The following is a 21,670-nucleotide window of genomic DNA, read 5'->3' as shown; positions in this document are numbered from 1 at the left end:
ATCGTTCCCATAGAGTCAGATGTGTTCAGAGAAACGCAGCCCTCCTGCTCCACGTCTGAGCAGCCACTATCAATACTGCTGTTACTGCTCTTAATATATCTGTTATTGTCAACGTTGAATCAATATGGATGTTGTGGCCTTTGTCCACTTTATCTGTGAATTTAACTAATCTATTTTAGCTCAGTCAAACTAATCCAGGTATATCTGTGAATTTAACTCATCTTTCTTAGCTCAGTCAAACTAATCCAGGTATATCTGTGAATTTAACTCATCTATTTTAGCTCAGTCAAACTAATCCAGCTATATCTGTGATTTTAACTCATCTATTTTAGCTCAGTCAAACTAATCCAGCTATATCTGTGATTTTAACTCATCTATTTTAGCTCAGAATTTAACTCATCAAACTAATCCAGCTATATCTGTGAATTTAACTCATCTATCTTAGCTCAGTCAAACTAATCCAGGTATATCTGTGAATTTAACTCATCTTTCTTAGCTCAGTCAAACTAATCCAGGTATATCTGTGAATTTAACTCATCTATCTTAGCTCAGTCAAACTAATCCAGCTATATCTGTGATTTTAACTCATCTATTTTAGCTCAGTCAAACTAATCCAGCTATATCTGTGAATTTAACTCATCTATTTTAGCTCAGTCAAACTAATCCAGCTATATCTGTGAATTTAACTCATCTATTTTAGCTCAGTCAAACTAATCCAGCTATATCTGTGATTTTAACTCATCTATTTTAGCTCAGTCAAACTAATCCAGCTATATCTGTGAATTTAACTCATCTATCTTAGCTCAGTCAAACTAATCCAGGTATATCTGTGAATTTAACTCATCTTTCTTAGCTCAGTCAAACTAATCCAGCTATATCTGTGATTTTAACTCATCTATTTTAGCTCAGTCAAACTAATCCAGCTATATCTGTGATTTTAACTCATCTATTTTAGCTCAGTCAAACTAATCCAGCTATATCTGTGAATTTAACTCATCTATCTTAGCTCAGTCAAACTAATCCAGGTATATCTGTGAATTTAACTCATCTTTCTTAGCTCAGTCAAACTAATCCAGGTATATCTGTGAATTTAACTCATCTATCTTAGCTCAGTCAAACTAATCCAGCTATATCTGTGAATTTAACTCATCTTTTTTAGCTCAGTCAAACTAATCCAGGTATATCTGTGAATTTAACTCATCTATTTTAGCTCAGTCAAACTAATCCAGCTATATCTGTGATTTTAACTCATCTATTTGAGCTCAGTGAAATTATTCCAGCCGCTATCACTGTATCAAGCAAGACAAGAGGCACTTGAATTAGTATTACCTGTGTGAGTTACAGTGCTGCTATGTCTGTGAGATTGTATGCACCATATCAAAGAGGATAACGATACGAGGTCAGGAAGCGGAAGACGTCTGTATGGAAGGACAAAGAGCAAGATAGGTGTAGTGTCACAAACCTCTTTCTCGGTCACTTTTTGACTGTTGAGTAAACATCTCATCTTTCAAAGGTGTCGAAAAGGCAACCTGCTCTATAAAAATCTCATTGTGTCTAAGTTTTCTCCCTCTATCTCTCTCTCTCTCTCTCTCTCTCTCTCTCTCTCTCTCTCTCTCTCGTTCTCTCTCTCTCTTTCTCTCTCTCTCTCTCTTTCTCTCTCTCTCTCTCTCTCTCTCTCTCTCCTTCGCCAGGTGCAGTCACGATACAGCAGCAAAGAAAACATCCTAAGATCAAGTAAGCACTCTGCCACACGCCCTTAAGAAGCGAGTTAGAGCTTCCCCTGTAGCATGACTATTGTTTGTGCACGTCTATGTGTGCGTGTGTGTTCATACATGAGCATTCGTGCATCTGTCCGCGCACACGAGTGATGTTGTGCCAGGGGCTAACTGAGGCCCATGTTCACAATCTGAAATAGGCTGTGGAATCATCAGTTTATAGGACCGGGAATTTGGTCAAGAGAAATCCGTGCACTGTAGCTTCTCTTCTCTGTGCTGCTAGGCAGAGAGAAGAGAAGGCTTTGTTCTGGCTTTGTTCTTCCGCTTGCCTTTGGAATTATTCCGCTGCTGTTATTAGAAACAACATGGTTGCTGTCAATAGCTGAAATCGTGTGTGTGTGTGTGTGTGTGTGTGTGTGTGTGTGTGTGTGTGTGTGTGTGTGTGTGTGTGTGTGTGTGTGTGTGTGTGTGTGTGTGTGTGTGTGTGTGTGTGTGTGTGTGTGTGTGTGTGTGTGTAAATGCAATAACACATATGGAATCATGTAATAACCAAAAAAGTTTTAAACAAGAAACACGAGCAATGGACATTAGACTGCTGGAAATCTGTCCTTTTGAGTCCAAATGTAATATTTTTGGTTCCGTGTATTTAAGATTTTTGGTTCCGTGTATTTGTGAGACGCAGAGTAGGTGAACGGATGATCTCCGAATTTGTGGTTCCCACCGTGAAGCATGGAGGAGGTGTGATGGTGAGGGGATGCTTTGCTGGTGACACTGTTGGTGATTTATTAAGACTTCAAGGCACACTTAACCAGCATGGCTACCACAGCATTCTGCAGCAATACGCCATCCCATAGTGGGACTATAATTTAGGCTGTGTAAGGGCTATTTGATCAAGAAGGAGAGTGATGGAGTGCCTCAGATGACCTGGCCTCCAGAATCACCCAACCTCAACCCAATTGAGATGATTTGGGATGAGTTGAACTGAGTGAAGGAAAAGCAGCAAACAAGTGCTCAGCATATTCGGAAACACCTTCAAGGCTGTTAGAAAAGCATTCCAGGTGAAGCTGGTTGAGAGAATGCCAAGAGTGTGCAAAGCTGTTATCAAGGCAAAGGGTGGCTTCTTTGAAGAATCTTAAATATAAAATATATTTTGATTTGTTTAACACTTTTTTTGGTTACTACATGATTCCATTTGTGTTATTTCATAGTTTTGATGTCTTCACTATTATTCTACGATGTAGAAAATAGTCAAAATATAGACAACCCTTTTAATGAGTAGGTGTGTCCAAACTTTTGACTGGTACTGTAGGTGTATGATTCTGTGTAAGACCCTGTCTCTGTCTCTGTCTCTGTCTCTGTCTCTCTGTCTCTCTCTCTCTCTCTCTCTCTCTCTCTCTCTCTCTCTCTCTCTCTCTCTCTCTCTCTCTCTCTTGCTCTATCTTTCTTCTCCCGTCAGGTCACAGTGCAGTGGACATCACCAAGGTGGCCCGGAGACACCGCATGTCCCCGTTCCCCCTCACCTCCATGGACAAGGCCTTCATCACTGTGCTAGAGATGACCGCCATCCTGGGTACTGAGATCATCAACTACAGAGGTAAGGAGGGGAATGCACACACACACATAAGCTATAAAAGTGAACACACAAATACTGTACACACACATGAAAGTATGGAGGTGAGGACACACACACACATACACACGTCAACTACACAACACACATGTCACACACACACACATACACACATACATGCACAAATCAGCACACACATCAACTAGTCTGTATTGTGTATGGTCAGCATGATGAGTACATCTATCAATCATCTATTACAAAGGTCAGGCAGTAGAGTGAGTCATCCACTGACTACATCATATTACTGTATATATCACCTTACGAACACATCAACTATAGATGCAAACTCCCCCAGGCTCGAGTGTTAAAGTCCAACAAGTCCTCCAGTCCTCCCCCTTGCCAGTCCCGAGTCTCTGCCGTCAACTGCAGTGGTGGAAACAGTGGTGGCACCTCCCCCTTTGGCCGCTGAAACACCCACTTACCATTTCAGACAGTGCCACCTAGACCTCCCCCAGGAATCTCTCCAGCAGCCTAAAAGATGTTAGTCCTGTTTGTTGTGCCAAGACTTCCGGGGTTTTCCACCCCTCTCCCCAGCAGCCGCCGGTCACTCAGCCTTAGTAAACTAGGTGCCATCAGCTTAGAGATACCTGCTGTACTCAGCATCTCCAGCCTCATGCGGAACAGCTGCTGGTCCAACCGTAATCTGCCAGCTCTCCTCAGCAGTGCGCATGCTGGTTCCCTCCAGCCGACATCAGTATGGGTACAGCAATCTCTGCACCGCCTTTAGTCAGAATGCAGCCACCCTGCTCTCCAGTTCCCCCAGGCCCTGTCCTCCTTCGTGGATGGACATGTACAACACTGTCGCATTCAGCCAGTGATGGCCGAACCAGAAAACATCCTGCATCTCCCCCACCACAGAGGTCACCCGCCCAACAGACAGGCGTAGACAATGCATACCCTTGGCTTCACCACTCTGTCTTTCTAAACCAAATAAGAAGGAGCTGGGAGCGTCCATCTCCTTGAGCATGGAGAACCTAGCTCTTACAAGTGCTCCCTTTGCTTTAACCTGGAAAAAACTGCCCAGGTCCCTACGTAATTCAGCTAAATTAGTCTGGAGGTCTACATTGCCTTGCCCCACCAGCTCTACCTCCACTTCACTGATACTATGCTCGAGTTCCCCCAATACTCTCCTAGCCTCTGAAGATGAGAGAGCTGTTTACTGTTGACAGAAAAGACGAATTTGGACTTTTCCCACATCCTACCATTGACTCAGAGACACATAGTCCTCTCTTCGCTTAAAACCTCAGCAAAAAGTGACATCTTGTAAGAGCTTTACATTAAACTTCCAATATGATGCCTGCCCAAGCCCTGGTAAAATAGACAACTGAGCCATGGTTATGTGGTGACCCGAAAAATCCACCGGGAGAATGGTAGCTCCCAACAGCCTATTGCTCTGATTCCTGGACATGTAAAACTGATCTAGTCGGGCTGCACTCACCCTAGTCCTAAAGACGTTTACCAATGTATACTGTCTAGTGTTGGGATGTCTAGTTCTCCAAACATCCACTAGATCAAACTGCTTAATGAAGTCCCTGAACCCCCACTGAGCCTGATAGAGTCTCCTCCCCATTTCTATCTTTCATAAAATCCATCGTACAGCTACAGAGTTCCTGTCTAAGACTGTGTTAGGCGCATGCACATTTATAAGGACAAAACCCCTGTTGTTAATTTCTGATTTTACTACAAGCAGTCTACCCCTGCACAAAGGAGCACATTTTTCTGCCACCCCTGCACTAACATTTGTTCCATGGCTCAGCACACTTGCCCTTTTCCACCAGAGCCCCCAATCGACTTCATTCACCACATCACTAAACAACACCTGTACTTTTTTTTGTTTTACATATTCACCCAACAGACTCCTCTTTCCCACATCTCTGGGGCAATTTATATTGAGTGAGCCTACCCGAAGAGTCTCCATAAGAAGTGGGAGAAAAGCCAGCAAAGAAAGAGACCAATAGCAAAGCTCAAAAAGCCCCAGTGCCAGAAAGAAACTATACATCTAAACAGTGTCTGAAGGTCGACCCTTACGCACGGTTCTGACCCACTTCCTCAACCTAAACCGTTTCCTGGGAGAGAGGACACCATGCCCCTCATTTTTCATAGCGTGTTGTACGATTTTACAAACAGCTTGACACCCTCCTCAACCGCCCGTAGTCACTTGCCCTTCCCCACTATACTCTCCTCATCCAATAACATAACCTGTCTAGGCATAGCATGACTAGACCCAGCCTCATCTACACCACCATCTATAGCATGACTAGACCCAGCCTCATCTACACCACCATCTATAGCATGACTAGACCCAGCCTCATCTACACCACCATCTATAGCATGACTAGACCCAGCCTCATCTACAACACCATCCATAGCATGACTAGACCCAGCCTCATCTACAACACCATCTATAGCATGACTAGACCCAGCCTCATCTACACCACCATCTATAGCATGACTAGACCCAGCCTCATCTACACCACCATCTATAGCATGACTAGACCCAGCCTCATCTACACCACCATGTATAGAATGACTAGACCCAGCCTCATCCACACCACCATCTATAGCATGACTAGACCCAGCCTCATCTACACCACCATCTATAGAATGACTAGACCCAGCCTCATCTACACCACCGTCTATAGCATGACTAGACCCAGCCTCATCTACACCACCATCTATAGCATGACTAGACCCAGCCTCATCTACACCACCGTCTATAGAATGACTAGACTCATCTACACCACCATCTATTGCATGACTAGACCCAGCCTCATCTACACCACCATCTATAGCATAACTACACCCAGCCTCATCTACACCACCATCTATAGCATAACTACACCCAGGCTCTGCTACCTATGTCTCATGGCCCCTTGCAAGTCGACCTTGATTTCCGCCACTGGCGCTTGTATCCTCACCTTGTCTATGGGCTTTATGTGAGCATGCAAAGCTCTTATGCCCCAAATCCCCACACTCAAAGCACCTTATACTATCTGTGAAGGCAAACCCTGCGTAGAGCCTCTCCCCGAGCCTCATTTTAAAATACACATTTAACTGTTACTCATTGTTGTTCAGATACAAGAAGTATTGCCTCCTGAACGAAACAACATGCTTAATGGCATCTGCCTGAAATCCTGCCGACAGTACATGAAAACTGATAGCAAACTTAGCAAACCAACTCAGCTCTTTCCGGATTTGATCATCCATAATAAACAGAGGTAGATTCGCAACTACCACCTTAGTCGAAGGAGTCGAAACCAGGAGACCCAGAGACTCACAGACATAAAGTAAGTGACCATTACCTAACTTAGCACTACATGATCAGTAGCTCAACAGTGTGGTCCTAGGATGGTGGGTTTGATTCCCGGGACCAACCGTATGTAAAATTGTCATTTGGATTAAAGCGTCTGCTAAATAACATTATTCATATTACAATAGAATGTCGTTGGTACGGAACAGACTTGTAGCACCTTGTCAGGCTCAACCACCTCACTGACAATATGAACATTTAACATTACATTTACATTTAAGTCATTTAGCAGACGCTCTTATCCAGAGCGACTTACAAATTGGTGCGTTCACCTTATGACATCCAGTGGAACAGCCACTTTACAATAGTGCATCTAAATCTTTTAAGGGGGGTGAGAAGGATTACTTTATCCTATCCTAGGTATTCCTTAACCTCTTGCTTCTACTCGGGACGCTTGCGTCCCAACTAGAGCTCTGGAAATGCAAATGCGCTACGCTAAATGCTAATAGTATTAGTTAAAACTCAAAAGTTCATTAAAATACACATGCAGGGTATCGAATTAAAGCTACACTCGTTGTGAATCCAGGCAACAAGTCAGATTTTTAAAATGCTTTTCGGCGAAAGCATGAGAAGCTATTATCTGATAGCATGTAACACCCCAAAAGACCCGCAGGGGACGTAAACAAAATAATTAGCATTTCGGCGTTACACAAACCGCACAATAAAATAGAAAACATTCATTACCTTTCACCATCTTCTTTGTTGGCACTCCTAGATGTCCCATAAACACTATTTGGGTCTTTATTTCGATTAAATCGGTCCATATAAAGCCTAGATATCGTTATATGTAGACTGTGTGATAAACGAAAAAAACATAGTTTCAAAACGTAACGTCATTTTTTAAAATTCAAAAAGTCGACGATAAACTTTCACAAAACACTTCGAAATACGTTTGTAATGCAACTTTAGGTATTAGTAAACGTTAATAAGCGATAAAATTCATCAGGAGGCGATGTAAAGATCATTAGCTGTCCGTCTGGAAAAATGTCCGGCTAGAAACTCAACGAAAATATCCGGTCCTAGACCTGAGGAGATACGGTGCCCTGCATGTGTTTGACCAAGAAAAAACTCGAAGGGAAATGACAAGACTCTAGACACCGTGTGGAAGCTGTAGGTACTGCAACCTCAGTCAATTAATTGTGGTTCACCTTTATCAATGGGTTCAAGTAGCGCATGGATATATTTTCCCATTTTCAGTGATCAGTTTTTCCTGTGCTTTTCGATGTAAATGCCGTTCTGGTAAAGCCACAGCAGTGATTTAACCAGTTTTATAAACGTCTGAGTGTTTTCTATCCACACAGACTAAGCAAATGCATATACTATATTCCTGGCATGAGTAGCAGGGCGCTGAAATGTTGCGCGATTTTTAACAGAATGTTCAAAAAAGTAGAGGGTCGACTTAAGAGGTTAAAGAGGTGGGGTTTCAGGTGTCTCCGGAAGGTGGTGATTGACTCCGCTGTCCTGAACTACACATGACAGGGTTTAAGCTAACTCTGGCTCTTGTCTGCAGGCTTAGATGTTACACACATACTCTGAATGTCATATTACAGTGTACAGACACATTCAGAGGAGTATAAACACACTGGTCCTGGAGCATGTCTGTCCCCCTAGCTCTTCCTAGGGCACTGCCCTCAGGGCCTTTGTCAGAGTGCCTTAGGGCCGTGGTCACCCCCCTGGCTGTGTGACATCAGTGTGGTGGTGGTGACACAGACCTGACATGGGGGCAGGACACAGGACACACACTTACACACTCACACACTTCTGATTCAGTTCTGTGCTCATCATGACTAATAGAACAGCTATGGTGGTGTGTTCTCTCTATTTTCTCCCAGTAAAGTGATGTTTCATGTTGTTTTGGGGGAGGGTGTTTCAGGATGGAAGAGCTCCCGTGCTGGTGGGGGAAGGGGATGGAGAGGGGTGTGCGTCAGGGGAGGAGAGGGGAGAGGGGTGTGTGGGTCGGAGGGGAGGGAGAGAGATAGGTGTGTGGTGGGGGAGGAGGGGGCATGGTCCGTGTGTGTGCTTGATGGAGCTTGTCTTAGCTTGTCTAAGCTTGCCTGGCACAAGACTATCAATTCATTGAATAGTCCCAGAAGTGCAAATCCACTCACGTCCCAACACCTGGCACTGCAGGCTCAATCAAATGCTTGAAGTATTTGAAAGATTTGGAACATTAATTGAACCTACTCTTATGTGTGTGAGAGTCTTTTGCGTATGTGTGTGTCCCAATCCTTAGCTCTCTGTCTCATGTAAGTCATTGATATCATAGATCAGATTTCACATTAACACCCACTTAATAATCACAGGAAGACACACACACGAGAGTCTGTGTTTGTGTGTGTCCGTGTATGTTTGTTCCGGTGTGTGTGTGTTTGTTTGGATGTGTGTGTTTTTTAGGTTTGGGTGTATGTGTGTGTGTGTGCGTGCGTGTGTGTGTGTGTGTGTGTGTGTGTGTGTGTGTGTGTGTGTGTGTGTGTGTGTGTGTGTGTGTGTGTGTGTGTGTGTGTGTGTGTTTGTTCAGGTGTTTGTGTGAGTTTTTCTGGTCAGGTGGTGAGTCACCCACAGAGATCCTGATGAGAGGTGTCACACTCTCTCTCTAACACACACACCTCTGGCACATATGTCTCTCCGTGTCTTCATCTGAAACAGATGCCCTCTCTCCCTCCTCTCTCTCTCTCTCCCTCTTTCCCTCCATCTGTCCCTCCTCTCCCTCGCTCTCTCCCTCTCCCTCCCTCCCCCTCTCCCTTCCTCTCTCTCCCTCTCTCTCTCTCTCTCTCTCTCCCTCTCTCCCTCTCAATTCCATTCAATCCCTCTCTCACTCCTCTCCCTTTCTCCCTTCCTCTCTCTCTCCTCTCCCTTTCTCCCTTCCTCTCTCTCACTCCTCTCCCTTTCTCCCTTCCTCTCTCTCACTCCTCTCCCTTTCTCCCTTCCTCTCTCTCACTCCTCTCCCTTTCTCTCTCTCACTCCTCTCCCTTTCTCCCTTTCTTTCTCTCACTCCTCTCCCTTTCTCCCTTCCTCTCCCTCACTCCTCTCCCTTTCTCCCTTCCTCTCTCTCACTCCTCTCCCTTTCTCCCTTCCTCTCTCTCACTCCTATCCCTTTCTCTCTCTCACTCCTCTCCCTTTCTCCCTTTCTCTCTCTCACTCCTCTCCCTTTCTCTCTCTCATACCCTCTTCTCTCCCTCTACGTTTTTTTCTTTCTTTTTTCTTTTTCCATCCGTCTCTCCCTTCCTACCTCTTTCCCTCTCTCTTCTCCTCCTCTTTCCCTCTCTCTTCTCCTCCTCTTTCCCTCTCTCTTCTCCTCCTCTTTCCCTCTCTCTTTTCCTCCTCTTTCCCTCTCTCTTCTCCTCCTCTTTCCCTCTCTCTTCTCCTCCTCTTTCCCTCTCTCTTCTCCTCCTATTTCCCTCTCTCTTCTCCTCCTCTATCCCCTCTCTCTTCTCCTCCTCCATCCCCTCTCTCTTTCTCTAGATGGGATGGGTCGAGTCCTGGCTCAGGACGTTTATGCCAAAGACAACCTGCCCCCGTTCCCCGCCTCTGTCAAGGATGGTTATGCAGTAAGAGGTATGTATTCAACTGTAATATATTGCAATGTAGCCTACACAACCACACACTACACTACACACACACACACACATAATATATACCGCCTTGTGTCATATTGTACTGTACTGCTGAATACATGGCATGCTATCCCTCTCTCTGTGCTGATATGCCCTTCCTGTTTGTGAAGTCAGGAGGCACTACCCACTGAAACACGAGTCAGCTAAATGACACTCTTCCACAGTCACCCACTCACACACACATATCGTAGATACACACACACACGGCATACACACACAGAGACACACATTGATAAACACGCAGCAGCATATACACACAATCATACAAACATACACACAGATGTAATTACATTTTATTTTATTTTTTTAGCGGCTGATGGTCCAGGTGACCGTTTCATCATCGGAGAATCCCAGGCTGGAGAACAGGTTCGCCCCCTTACACACACACACACACACACACACACACACACACACACACACTTCACCATTTCTATAACGTGACTACACACACAGCTACAAGCAACTGGCTGGAAACCTGCTTCATGTAGAGAAATATCGAAACACACACACACACACACATACAATTGTGGCATGGCTGCTAGACAGAGGAGGTGGATGTAAAACACTCCTTCAGAGCAGAAGTGTGTATGTGTGTGCGCGGGTGCGTGTGTGCGCGCGAGGAACACGCCTCCGTAGCGTAGCGACACAGTACTGACTCAGCATACTGAATTACCCAGCATCCCACTCACTCGCAGGTGGGCCGCCTGCCTGGCCTCATTATACACGGTATCACACACACACTGATGCATGACACGAGATCACACACACAAACACACTGACACATCAATACACCTTCTGCATGTCTGATGCGATATGTTGTTGTGCTGTTGCTATGTGTCTGCCTGTGACTGGGAAACACAATAATACCTTACGCTTAGACACATACCAATGTTTTAGGATTCTAAGAGAGCCTAGGGGGACATTCTACAGATACGTTTGGAACGTCTGTGTACGTCCGAGTGTGTGTCCGTTCATTTGCATGTGTGTGTGTGTGTGTGTGTGTTTGTGTGTGTGTGTGCGTATTTGACACCAGTCTCTTTCTCTCTCTCCCTTGCAGCCCACCCATACAGTGATGCCAGGCCAGGTGATGAGGGTGACGACGGGAGCTCCTATCCCCTGTGGGGCGGACGCTGTGGTACAGGTGGAGGACACAGAGCTGCTCCGCGAGTCTGAGGACGTGAGTCTCACCTTTGACCCCTGACCCTTAGCCCTGTGAAGAGGGACAGGGTTCATGTCCTAGCTTCTTCTAAGGAACTAGCAGTGTCTGTCTATTACCTGGGTATAAGGTCTAGAAACGTGACAATATAGTAGAAACTTACTAGTCCAGTGTCTAGGTCTGGGACAGTAGAGCCTTCCAACAAAAGACTTAGGCTAGTACCAGGATATAGTGTCTACATCCAGGGGTTGGTTAGACAATAGTTAGACAAAGCCTAGTATCAGGTAGAGTGTCTAGCTGCTGAAGGCTTTAGCGGCTATGCTGATTACCCAGGAACAGAGAATAGTGTTTAGTAGGGAGTCTTCTAGATTAGGGGACAGTAGTAAATGGTTGTGATGATGGCTCCTTACAGAATGTTTTGTCTTGTCTCCTTCTCAGGGCACAGAGGAGCTGGAGGTGCGGATCCTCGTCCAGGCCCGTCCAGGACAGGACATCAGGTGTGTGTGTGTGTGTGTGTGTGTGTGTGTGTGTGTGTGTGTGTGTGTGTGTGTGTGTGTGTGTGTGTGTGTGTGTGTGTGTGTGTGTGTGTGTGTGTGTGTCAGTGGAAGCTGGTGGAGGGTGGGCTCATAGCAATGGCAGGAATGGAATAGATGGAACGGGATCAAACACATATTGCACATATGGAAACCACATGTGTATGTGTCTTTCTGTATGAAGTGTGTGAGTGTCTGTAGTTATTTGTCTGTAAAATGTGTGAACATATGTTTCAATGGTGTCCCTCTGAATCCTATCCACTCCCGGTCTCCGCTTCTCTCCAGGCCCATAGGTCATGACATCAAGCGTGGGGAATGTGTCCTGTCCAAGGGAACCCACATGGGCCCCTCTGAGATTGGCTTGCTGGCCACCGTAGGGGTCACCGAGGTGGAGGTGCAGAAGTTCCCCGTGGTGGCTGTCATGTCCACAGGCAACGAGGTGAGACAGACAGACAGACAGACAGACAGACAGACAGACAGACAGACAGACAGACAGACAGACAGACAGACAGACAGACACACTTGGCTGTGTTTTTCCTGGTCAGGTCCTGTGATCAGCCCAACCTCCAGGCCCTAATCATAGATGGAATGACATGAGGAAAAGAAGCTGTTCAAAGTACTGTATTCGGACAGTCATAACAGTACATGAGTGTGCTGACCTGCACCAACCCAGGCTCCTGTTTTAAAGGCCCAGTGCAGTCAAAATTCAGTTTCCCTTTGTTTTGTATCAACAACTAATGAAACTCACACTATAAAAGTGCGATAACATTTATCCCTAATAGTTATTCCCTAATAGTTGCTGGTTGAAAATACAATTTACACAGGACTTTCTAATCAGCAGGTTTTGCATGAGGGGAGTTTTGACTGGCCTGTTGACACCAGGGTAGGGTTGATTGGCGGGAATCCGGCATTTACTGATATATAACTGGATAAATAACTGTGTGAACGCAGTACATTATAAAACATTATTTATATCAACAGCAGAAGCCTATATATCATACTGTATATGTATTGGATCACGGCACAATCATTTGTGCTTTTTTGGGCTTGGGCTCATAATGTATGGCTCATAAAATGTATTTAATGTATGGCTTATCGGGGTCAGGTAGCTTCAGGCTTGAATTTTCGATCAAAGCTCTTATCAAACCTGTGCTCCCGAGTGGCACTGCAGTCTAAGGCACAGCATCTCAGTGCTAGAGGCGTCACTACAGACCCTGGTTTGATTCCAGGCTGTATCACAACCGGACGTGATTTGGAGTCCCATAGAGCAGTGCACAATTGGCCCAGCGTCATCCGGGTTTAGGCCGTCATTGTAAATAAGAATTTGTTCTTAACTGACTTGATTTATTTATACATTTTTATTTAACCTTTATTTAACTAGGCAAGTCAGTTAAGAACAAATTCTTATTTACAATGACGGCCTACCCCAGCCAAACCTGGCATGCTTTTGAATGACACTTCCGGCTTTGGAAATACCGGGTTACCAGGGAGAAAGTGATTTGTTGTCAGGATGGAACATTTGTAAAATCCCTGGGAAATATTCAACCTACACCAGGGGTAAATGTTAATAGACAAATAAAGAGAGTTCCAAACCTCTCTGCTAATAACAGCTAGCTTTCAGGTTACATATCCCTCCTATTAGGCCCCTCCGCTCTAGTGGATTGATCCCTGCACCACAATCCTGTGGTTAGTACATCGCTTTGGTGACCTTCCCCGCACCACTCTGATCACTCCCAGACAGTCCTAGCAAAATTCCTGCTAGAGAAATCGTTTTTGCCAAAAAGCTAAATTTGTTCACGTTTGACCATTTTAAAATATTACAGCAAGTTACTTAATTGTTACCCAAAAATGATTTGATATTGAGATCAAAACAGCTGCACTGGGTCTTTATTAAAACATTTTGCAACAGAAACCGACAATGAGTGTTTCTTATTGGACAAATCCAGGTTGTCCCTTCCTGTTGCAGTTAGTTTTTTTTTCTCCAATTGGTGCCTAATGAACACGGCCCCTGGTGTCTCTAGCTGTTGAACCCAGAGGACGACCTCCATCCAGGGAAGATCAGGGATAGTAACCGCTCCACGCTGCTCGCTACCATCCAGGAGCACGGATATCCCACCATCAACCTGGGCATCGTGGGAGACAAGTAGGACTTCACACTCCTCTTCCTGTTCTTGATGCTCCTCCCCTTTCTGTTCATCTTCCTTTTCCTCCTCCTCCTCCTATCCCTTCTCTTCTTCTCTGTCTACTCTCCTTCCTGTTCCTAGTCCTCTTCCTCCTCCTCTCTTCTCCTCCTCTGTGGTGTTTGATGGTAACTGGTAACTGTTCTCTGTCTATCGGCCCCACAGCCCAGATGACCTCCTGAACGCCCTGAACGAGGGCATCAGCCGTGCTGACGTAATCATCACCTCTGGAGGGGTGTCTATGGGAGAGAAGGTATGTGAGCAAATCGTGAGTATGAATGGTCATTGGTCATGACATTGCACTATACTGACACCTTGTGGTTGGGATGGGGAACTGTTTAAAAATATATAGTAGATATTATTTCAGCCTGGTCTCATAGACCAGATGTAACAAATTAGTATGATATGTTATGTTTGGTATGGTTACATAAGACAGTTATCGAAGGCAAAACATTTAATTAGGATGGATGGATGGGAGTATAAGGCTAACGTCTAGCAACCCAAAGGTTGTGAGTTTGTATCTCATTACGGACAACTTTAGCATTTTAGAAATGTTTTAGCTATTTTTTAATTTTAGATAACCCTTCCCCTAACCTTAACCATTTAAACTAACTTCTACACTTAACCCTACCCTTAACCCTAACCCCTAGCCTAGCTAACGTTAGCCAAATAGCTAACATTACCACCTTGTGCAAATTTGTAATATATTGTAACGACCCTGGGTTTATAAGCGCGGAAATCGACCTTGCCGCACGAGCATGCTTTTACGGCACAGTTGATAGCGCGCCGGACCTCGGGCTAGAAGGTCGAGGGTTCGAGACCTGCTCCCTGCTGTTTCATTACAATATAGTACGTTTTGAAAATTTGTAACATATAATACAAATTGTTATTCGTAATATATCATACGAAATGGGTGATGGACATCCACTAATTAATACATACCTTACGAAACATATCATACTAAATGCTAAATCTCGAATTTACTTACATAATGATACAAAATGCTCTGAGACCAGGTTTTTAATTTGCACATCCCTCTTTGGAGGACATAATTGTTTAGTTTTTTACAGCTATTTCGTTACCTATACATTTGACACAAATGTTACATACATACATGTACTTGTGGTGTTAATATTATGTGGAGAAATGTACAATTTCACACAGCAAGGGTCGTATTCATTAGGGCCCAAAACGAAAACATTTTTGCAATGAAACATTTCTATCTAAGTACTCCCTTCCTGTTTCAGTCAGTTGTCTTCCGTTTGGTGCCTGTTGAATACACCCCAATGGTGCACAAGACCTATCTGGGTTTTAAGTACAGCTACACTATAACTAGAAGGTGAATGTTTTTGTCTAATGTTTATGTGTACCTTTGAAAACTCCAAAATGTGTGATCCTCTTTTTCAGGACTATCTGAAACAGGTGCTGGATATTGATCTGCATGCTCAGATCCACTTTGGACGAGTCTTCATGAAACCAGGGTGAGATGGATGGATGGATGAATGGCTGGCTAGCTAGGTGGATGTGTCGATGGATGGATGAATGGCTGGCTAGGTGGATGTGTCGATGGATAGATGAATGGCTGGCTAGGTGGATGTGTCGATGGATGGATGAATGGCTGGCTAGGTGGATGTGTCGATGGATGGATGAATGGCTGGCTAGGTGGATGTGTCGATGGATAGATGAATGGCTGGCTAGGTGGATGTGTCGATGGATGGATGAATGGCTGGCTGGCTAGGTGGATGTGTCGATGGATGGATGAATGGCTGGCTAGGTGGATGTGTCGATGGATAGATGAATGGCTGGCTAGGTGGATGTGTCGATGGATGGATGAATGGCTGGCTAGGTGGATGTGTCGATGGATGGATGAATGGCTGGCTAGGTGGATGTGTCGATGGATGTATGAATGGCTGGCTAGGTGGATGTGTCGATGGATGGATGAATGGCTGGCTAGGTGGATGTGTCGATGGATGTATGAATGGCTGGCTAGGTGGATGTGTCGATGGATGGATGAATGGCTGGCTGGCTAGGTGGATGTGTCGATGGATGGATGAATGGCTGGCTAGGTGGATGTGTCGATGGATGTATGAATGGCTGGCTAGGTGGATGTGTCGATGGATGGATGAATGGCTGGCTGGCTAGGTGGATGTGTCGATGGATGGATGAATGGCTGGCTAGGTGGATGTGTCGATGGATGGATGGATGCATGGCTGGCTAGGTGGATGTGTCGATGGATGGATGTATGAATGGCTGGCTAGGTGGATGTGTCGATGAATGGATGTATGAATGGCTGGCTAGGTGGATGTGTCGATGGATGGATGAATGGCTGGCTGGCTAGGTGGATGTGTCGATGGATGGATGAATGGCTGGCTAGGTGGATGTGTCGATGGATGGATGGATGAATGGCTGGCTAGGTGGATGTGTCGATGGATGGATGTATGAATGGCTGGCTAGGTGGATGTGTCGATGGATGGATGTATGAATGGCTGGCTAGGTGGATGTGTCGATGGATGGATGAATGGCTGGCTAGGTGGATGTGTCGATGGATGGATGGATGGATGGATGAATGGCTGGCTGGCTAGGTGGATGTGTCGATGGATGGATGAATGGCTGGCTAGGTGGATGTGTCGATGGATGGATGTATGAATGGCTTGCTAGGTGGATGTGTCGATGGATGGATGGATGGATGGATGGATGAATGGATGAATGGCTAGGTGGATGTGTCGATGGATGGACGAATGGCTGGCTAGGTGGATGTGTCAATGGATGGATGAATGGCTGGCTGGCTAGGTGGATGTGTCGATGGATGGATGAATGGCTGGCTAGGTGGATGTGTCGATGGATGGATGGATGAATGGCTGGCTAGGTGGATGTGTCGATGGATGGTTCCTTGAACAACCGTGTTGTTCTTCTCTTCTCCCATCATTTCAGTCTCCCGACAACATTCGCCACGTTGGATATGGACGGCGCTCGCAAACTCATCTTTGCCCTCCCAGGTAGTGTGTAAAGTAAAGAGAAAGAGGGAATCAGACAATCGTTTCCAGACTGGTTTTCTAACACACTCTTCTTTTCTCTCCCCCGGGCCCAGGTAATCCCGTGTCTGCCGTGGTGACATGTAACCTCTTTGTTATCCCCGCCTTAAGGAAGATGCAGGGGATCCTGGACCCACGGCCCACCATCATCAAAGCCAGGGTAAGAAGGCACAGGGCTCCATGAATCTTTCTCAATTTGTCTTACCTCAATTGCTTGCGTCCTCTATTCTCGCCTTCCTCTCCAAATTCATTGGAGGAGAAGGTCAGAGTGGAGGAATCTGGGATCTTCTCTTCCGATGCGTTTTGAGAAGGAATTGAGAAATAGCCCGCGTACCTCGAAGTAGGATCAGCTCCATGCAAATTTTATACTCTGCGTATGCACATTTTATACTCTGCGTATGCACATTTTATACTCTGCGTATGCACATTTTATACTATGCGTATGCACATTTTATACTCTGCGTATGCACATTTTATACTCTGCGTATGCACATTTTATACTCTGTGTATGCACATTTTATACTTTGCGTATGCACATTTTATACTCTGCGTATGCACATTATATAGTCTGCGTATGCACATTTTATACTTTGCGTATGCACATTTTATACTCTGCGTATGCACATTTTATACTCTGCGTATGCACATTTTATACTCTGCGTATGCACATTATATAGTGGTTGAGGTGTTGTATTGCAAGCAGGCAAGAAAGTATTTTGTGCATAGAGGGGATATGATGACATGCTTATTCTTATTCTGATTATTTTTTTAACAGGAGCTTTTTGACGTTAGTGAAGAGTGGAGAGTGGATAGCTCTGTTTTATTTTTGGAAAGTAAAATAATTTGACATAGAAATCTATTTCCTATATTTATTTTATTTTCATAAACATTGCAGAATAAATTCCTCACCTCTTCTGGCTGTGATGGGTTCATATTCATGAAGAAGTCATACAACAACATACCATGCCCAAATCTCATTTAATTGGGCCTAGTAGCCTAGTAAATTGCTGTGCATTTCAAGTTTTGCTGTATGCGATCCTATAGGCAGTGTGGTTTATAATAGGTTACACAGTCGAATTTCAAAGACCAGCACTTTATCTTTTACATTGAAGTATGCTACTGTATTTTTTTGTTGTTGAGTAGGCCTACAATGTTTCAGTCCAGAATATTTGGGTTGGGGGAAAAGGTCCACAACAATTTGCCATTGTTTTCTCTTTCAGAAACTCACATTCCTTTGCCATAAGTTACTGCAAAAGATTAAAAGATTCTGCCATTTCCAAAAACACTATAACATTTGCCATTGCTCTTTCTTTTAGAAACTGCTGTTGCCTAATTCCAATAGTTCCAAATTCTACAGCAAAATGGTGTTATTTTCACCATGAAAGGTGAATGGAGGGTGTTTTCCAGGTGCCGTTATAATGCTCGTTCAGGTGCACACAGTTTTGCGACAGGTCTGATTTACAACGGAAAGCATGCGCACAAGTATGTATGGCGTGTGCAAAGTTTTCATAATCTATATTTTTTGGCATAAGTACTCTTTTTCAGAAATGGCGCACTCAGATATTTAGTGTGAAATGTATGCAACGGTTATAAATGAGGCCCCCTGGGTCCTACCTATGAGCGTTTACATTTTTGCGCCCCAATAATCTGTCCTTACTCCTGAAGTGTACACTTGTTTACTTCCTTTCATGTCTCGTAGTTGTCATGTGACGTAAAGTTGGATCCTCGCCCTGAGTACCACCGCTGCATTCTGACATGGCACCACCAGGAGCCTCTGCCATGGGCACAGAGCACAGGTAATAATAGAACCCCATTCTATTCTATTCTGTTTTATTGTGCCCTGCGATACGGAGCGATACGCTGCTATACTATACTGCATGTGTAGTCACAGGCTCTATAACGGACTATCAATGGACTGTTCATTGATTTTGTTCATGGGCAATTGTAGAGGGGTTAGCTACAGTCCTCTAATCTAACAAAGCCTCCCACTGTGACTATTTTCATTGTTTTGTATTCCATGTAGTGCCTAATTGATTCAGTATACTGTAGAGCTCAAGTGCATAAAGAGCTACAATTAGATTGTGTGGTATTAGTAGCCTCTCACCCCATTGCATGGTGTGGTTCCGAGGTCATCCTGACTGTCATGGGATAGATCCTCCTGGACTTGTGTGGTTGGTTAGGGCCTAAAGTGCATGTATTCTCACCATCAGTCTCTTTCTCTCTCCTCATTTCCTCCCTCCCTATCCTTTCCTCCATCCTGTAGGTAACCAGGTGAGCAGCAGGCTGATGAGCATGCGCAGCGCCAATGGTCTCCTGATGCTACCTCCAAAAACAGAGCAATATGTGGAGCTGCACAAGGGAGAGGTGGTCGACGTCATGGTCATCGGCCGGCTATGATGTCATCAAAGGGGGACGTTGAGATGGCTTCATAGAGAGAGAGGGTTCAAATGGGTGTTTCACGGTGCATGTCCACATATCATTGACTATTCTGTAATATGCAACGGCACAGCTAGTTTTTATTGATTTGGATAACGTTGAGGTATAGTCAACATCTCGATCACAAAGCTAGGTACATATGATACAAAAAATATATAATTACTTTAAAAAGATTATAATAGTATTTCAGACAAAGAAAAATATAACTTTTAAAGAAAAAAATCGAATTATCAAAAGAGATTTATTCTGTAATATATTATTATGATTATTCGTATTATTGTTATCATTATTCTTCTTATTATCATTATTATATTATAAATCAACTTAATTCCTTTCATTGCAATTGCTTTGTGTGTTCAATGCTAGATCTTATCGATATCGGTAGCATTTTAATAGAGCTGTAGGTGCCTGCCAGGACAAAAAAATAAATAAATATATATATATATATATTATTTTCTCATCTTTAGTGGGGGAAAAATGTTTGTTTTTTTAAATATAAAGAAAAACAATGAGGAAGACTCCAGATTTCCCACGGTGCTCGGTTAAGAGGAAGGAGGGGAGGGCATAATCTAGGTCTACTTTCTCTGTGGTGTGACGCTTTAACGGTGACGCCACACACTTCTATTTTTCTCTCGTTATAGTATGCATCATAATGGCTTCACAAAGAGCTTTGCTTGTTGTTTATCTTGTGAGTCTTGTTTATGTGCGCAGTGCCAAATGCCTGGGCAGGGACGATGGTGGTGATAGGAGGGAAGGGGGCAGTCACCAACCAACCTGCCCAGACCCTGAAGCTTCCTTATTTATCATCTGGCCAGGTGCAACTCTGCGCCCGAACCCCCTGGGGGCGTGGTCACCCGTGAAAAACAAAAACTTTTATTTGATTGACTAAGAGTAAGGGGGAAAAAAACATGAAATAAAATAAACAGCTTCTTTTAAGTGCTGACAGCCTTTTTAACTGACTTCACAAAAAAATGTACAGATAAAAAAAAATGCGAAGAAGATGAACCATATTGTACAGATATATGTGACCAGCACTCCTAAGGAAATTATTATTATTAAGCAATGAAGAGACATTGAACAACGCTGTACTATAATACATTTTCCGTAATGATATGAAACTGATGAAAGAGACTACGATAATAAAAATCCTTGATCATTATGTAAAAAAAAAAAATTACAAAAATTGTTGGGTTTCCTTTTTTCAAATAAAAACCTATTCAAAGAAAAAAAAAGTGTTCTTCTTTGATGCGTGCAGTGACACCTTGTTTTAGGGTGGACCATTAACATGATCACGTTGATCAAGTTTATTAGCACTTCCGGGGCCTGTAGAGTAGGAGTGTTTATCTAGGATTCGTTTTGCAATTCGGATTATATTCCTAGATCAACACTGGTACACTGAGACGCTTTATGAATACCGGGCCCTGGACGTTCCGCAGCCTATGAAGAAACCTAGGCCATTGAACGGTTGATTAACTACACGTGTCACTGAGAGATGAGAGCGGATTACCCTCATAGAAAATACAGTGGAAATACTTCTGAAACTGTGTTTGGGCAGATAGATACAGTGCAGGTGCCGTTGACTGACCCTACCTAGAATCATCAATTGCTTCCTTTTTCGGTCCCACTTTAAACTAAGTACAACTTGTAAAAGCTTTATATAGTATACGTAAACGCTTCTTAAGCACTACATAAATGCTTCACAAATCATTTATAAATGATGTATACGCGTAAAGTGGGAATGGTTATGCCACCCTTTATAAACCATTTATAGTATTACATACTCTTAAAGAGGATTTGTGATGCAGTTATGTAGTGTTTATGAAGCCTTTATATATCCTATGTAAAGCCTTTATAAATGGACGGCTACTTCATTTAAAGTGTGACCCCTTTTTCATTGACTTCATGCACACTGCCACGTGATATTACAATATAATTCCACTAATCATATATGATCGTGAGGTGCACAGTCTATTCTCCATAACTCCACTAATTCTGACCAAAGTCTTCTTATTGTAATATTTAGCCGTTATGTATGTATCGTGCTGAAAGTAACCTAGTGAATTG

The 21,670-nt window shown here is 43.9% G+C and overlaps 1 protein-coding gene across 4 annotated transcripts in view; it reads left to right on the top strand.

Annotated features, from left to right (window-relative positions):
• LOC115107906 (gephyrin) overlaps positions 1–20,830 on the top strand; it is a 130,772-nt gene extending 109,942 nt beyond the window's left edge. The window contains exons 9-22 of one of the 4 annotated variants that reach the window (XM_065008849.1): positions 1,692–1,734; positions 3,172–3,309; positions 10,118–10,210; positions 10,580–10,635; positions 11,327–11,446; positions 11,864–11,922; positions 12,244–12,397; positions 13,980–14,101; positions 14,304–14,391; positions 15,546–15,619; positions 17,070–17,134; positions 17,227–17,330; positions 18,870–18,966; positions 19,434–20,830. In XM_065008849.1, the coding sequence (XP_064864921.1) occupies positions 1,692–1,734; positions 3,172–3,309; positions 10,118–10,210; positions 10,580–10,635; positions 11,327–11,446; positions 11,864–11,922; positions 12,244–12,397; positions 13,980–14,101; positions 14,304–14,391; positions 15,546–15,619; positions 17,070–17,134; positions 17,227–17,330; positions 18,870–18,966; positions 19,434–19,567 (1,347 nt within the window). In that variant the 3' untranslated portion in view covers positions 19,568–20,830. Of the gene's footprint in view, positions 1–1,691; positions 1,735–3,171; positions 3,310–10,117; positions 10,211–10,579; positions 10,636–11,326; positions 11,447–11,863; positions 11,923–12,243; positions 12,398–13,979; positions 14,102–14,303; positions 14,407–15,545; positions 15,620–17,069; positions 17,138–17,226; positions 17,331–18,869; positions 18,967–19,433 lie in introns of all 4 variants that reach the window. The other 3 variants (XM_065008848.1, XM_065008847.1, XM_065008846.1) reach the window with 3 other exon arrangements.
• Positions 20,831–21,670: the final 840 nt, after the last annotated feature.

This window comes from Oncorhynchus nerka, linkage group LG24 (genome assembly GCF_034236695.1).
Source record: "Oncorhynchus nerka isolate Pitt River linkage group LG24, Oner_Uvic_2.0, whole genome shotgun sequence".
Lineage (NCBI taxonomy): Eukaryota > Metazoa > Chordata > Actinopteri > Salmoniformes > Salmonidae > Oncorhynchus > Oncorhynchus nerka.
The sequence above is the reverse complement of the archived record's forward strand: the minus strand, read 5'-3'. Positions and strand labels throughout refer to the sequence as shown.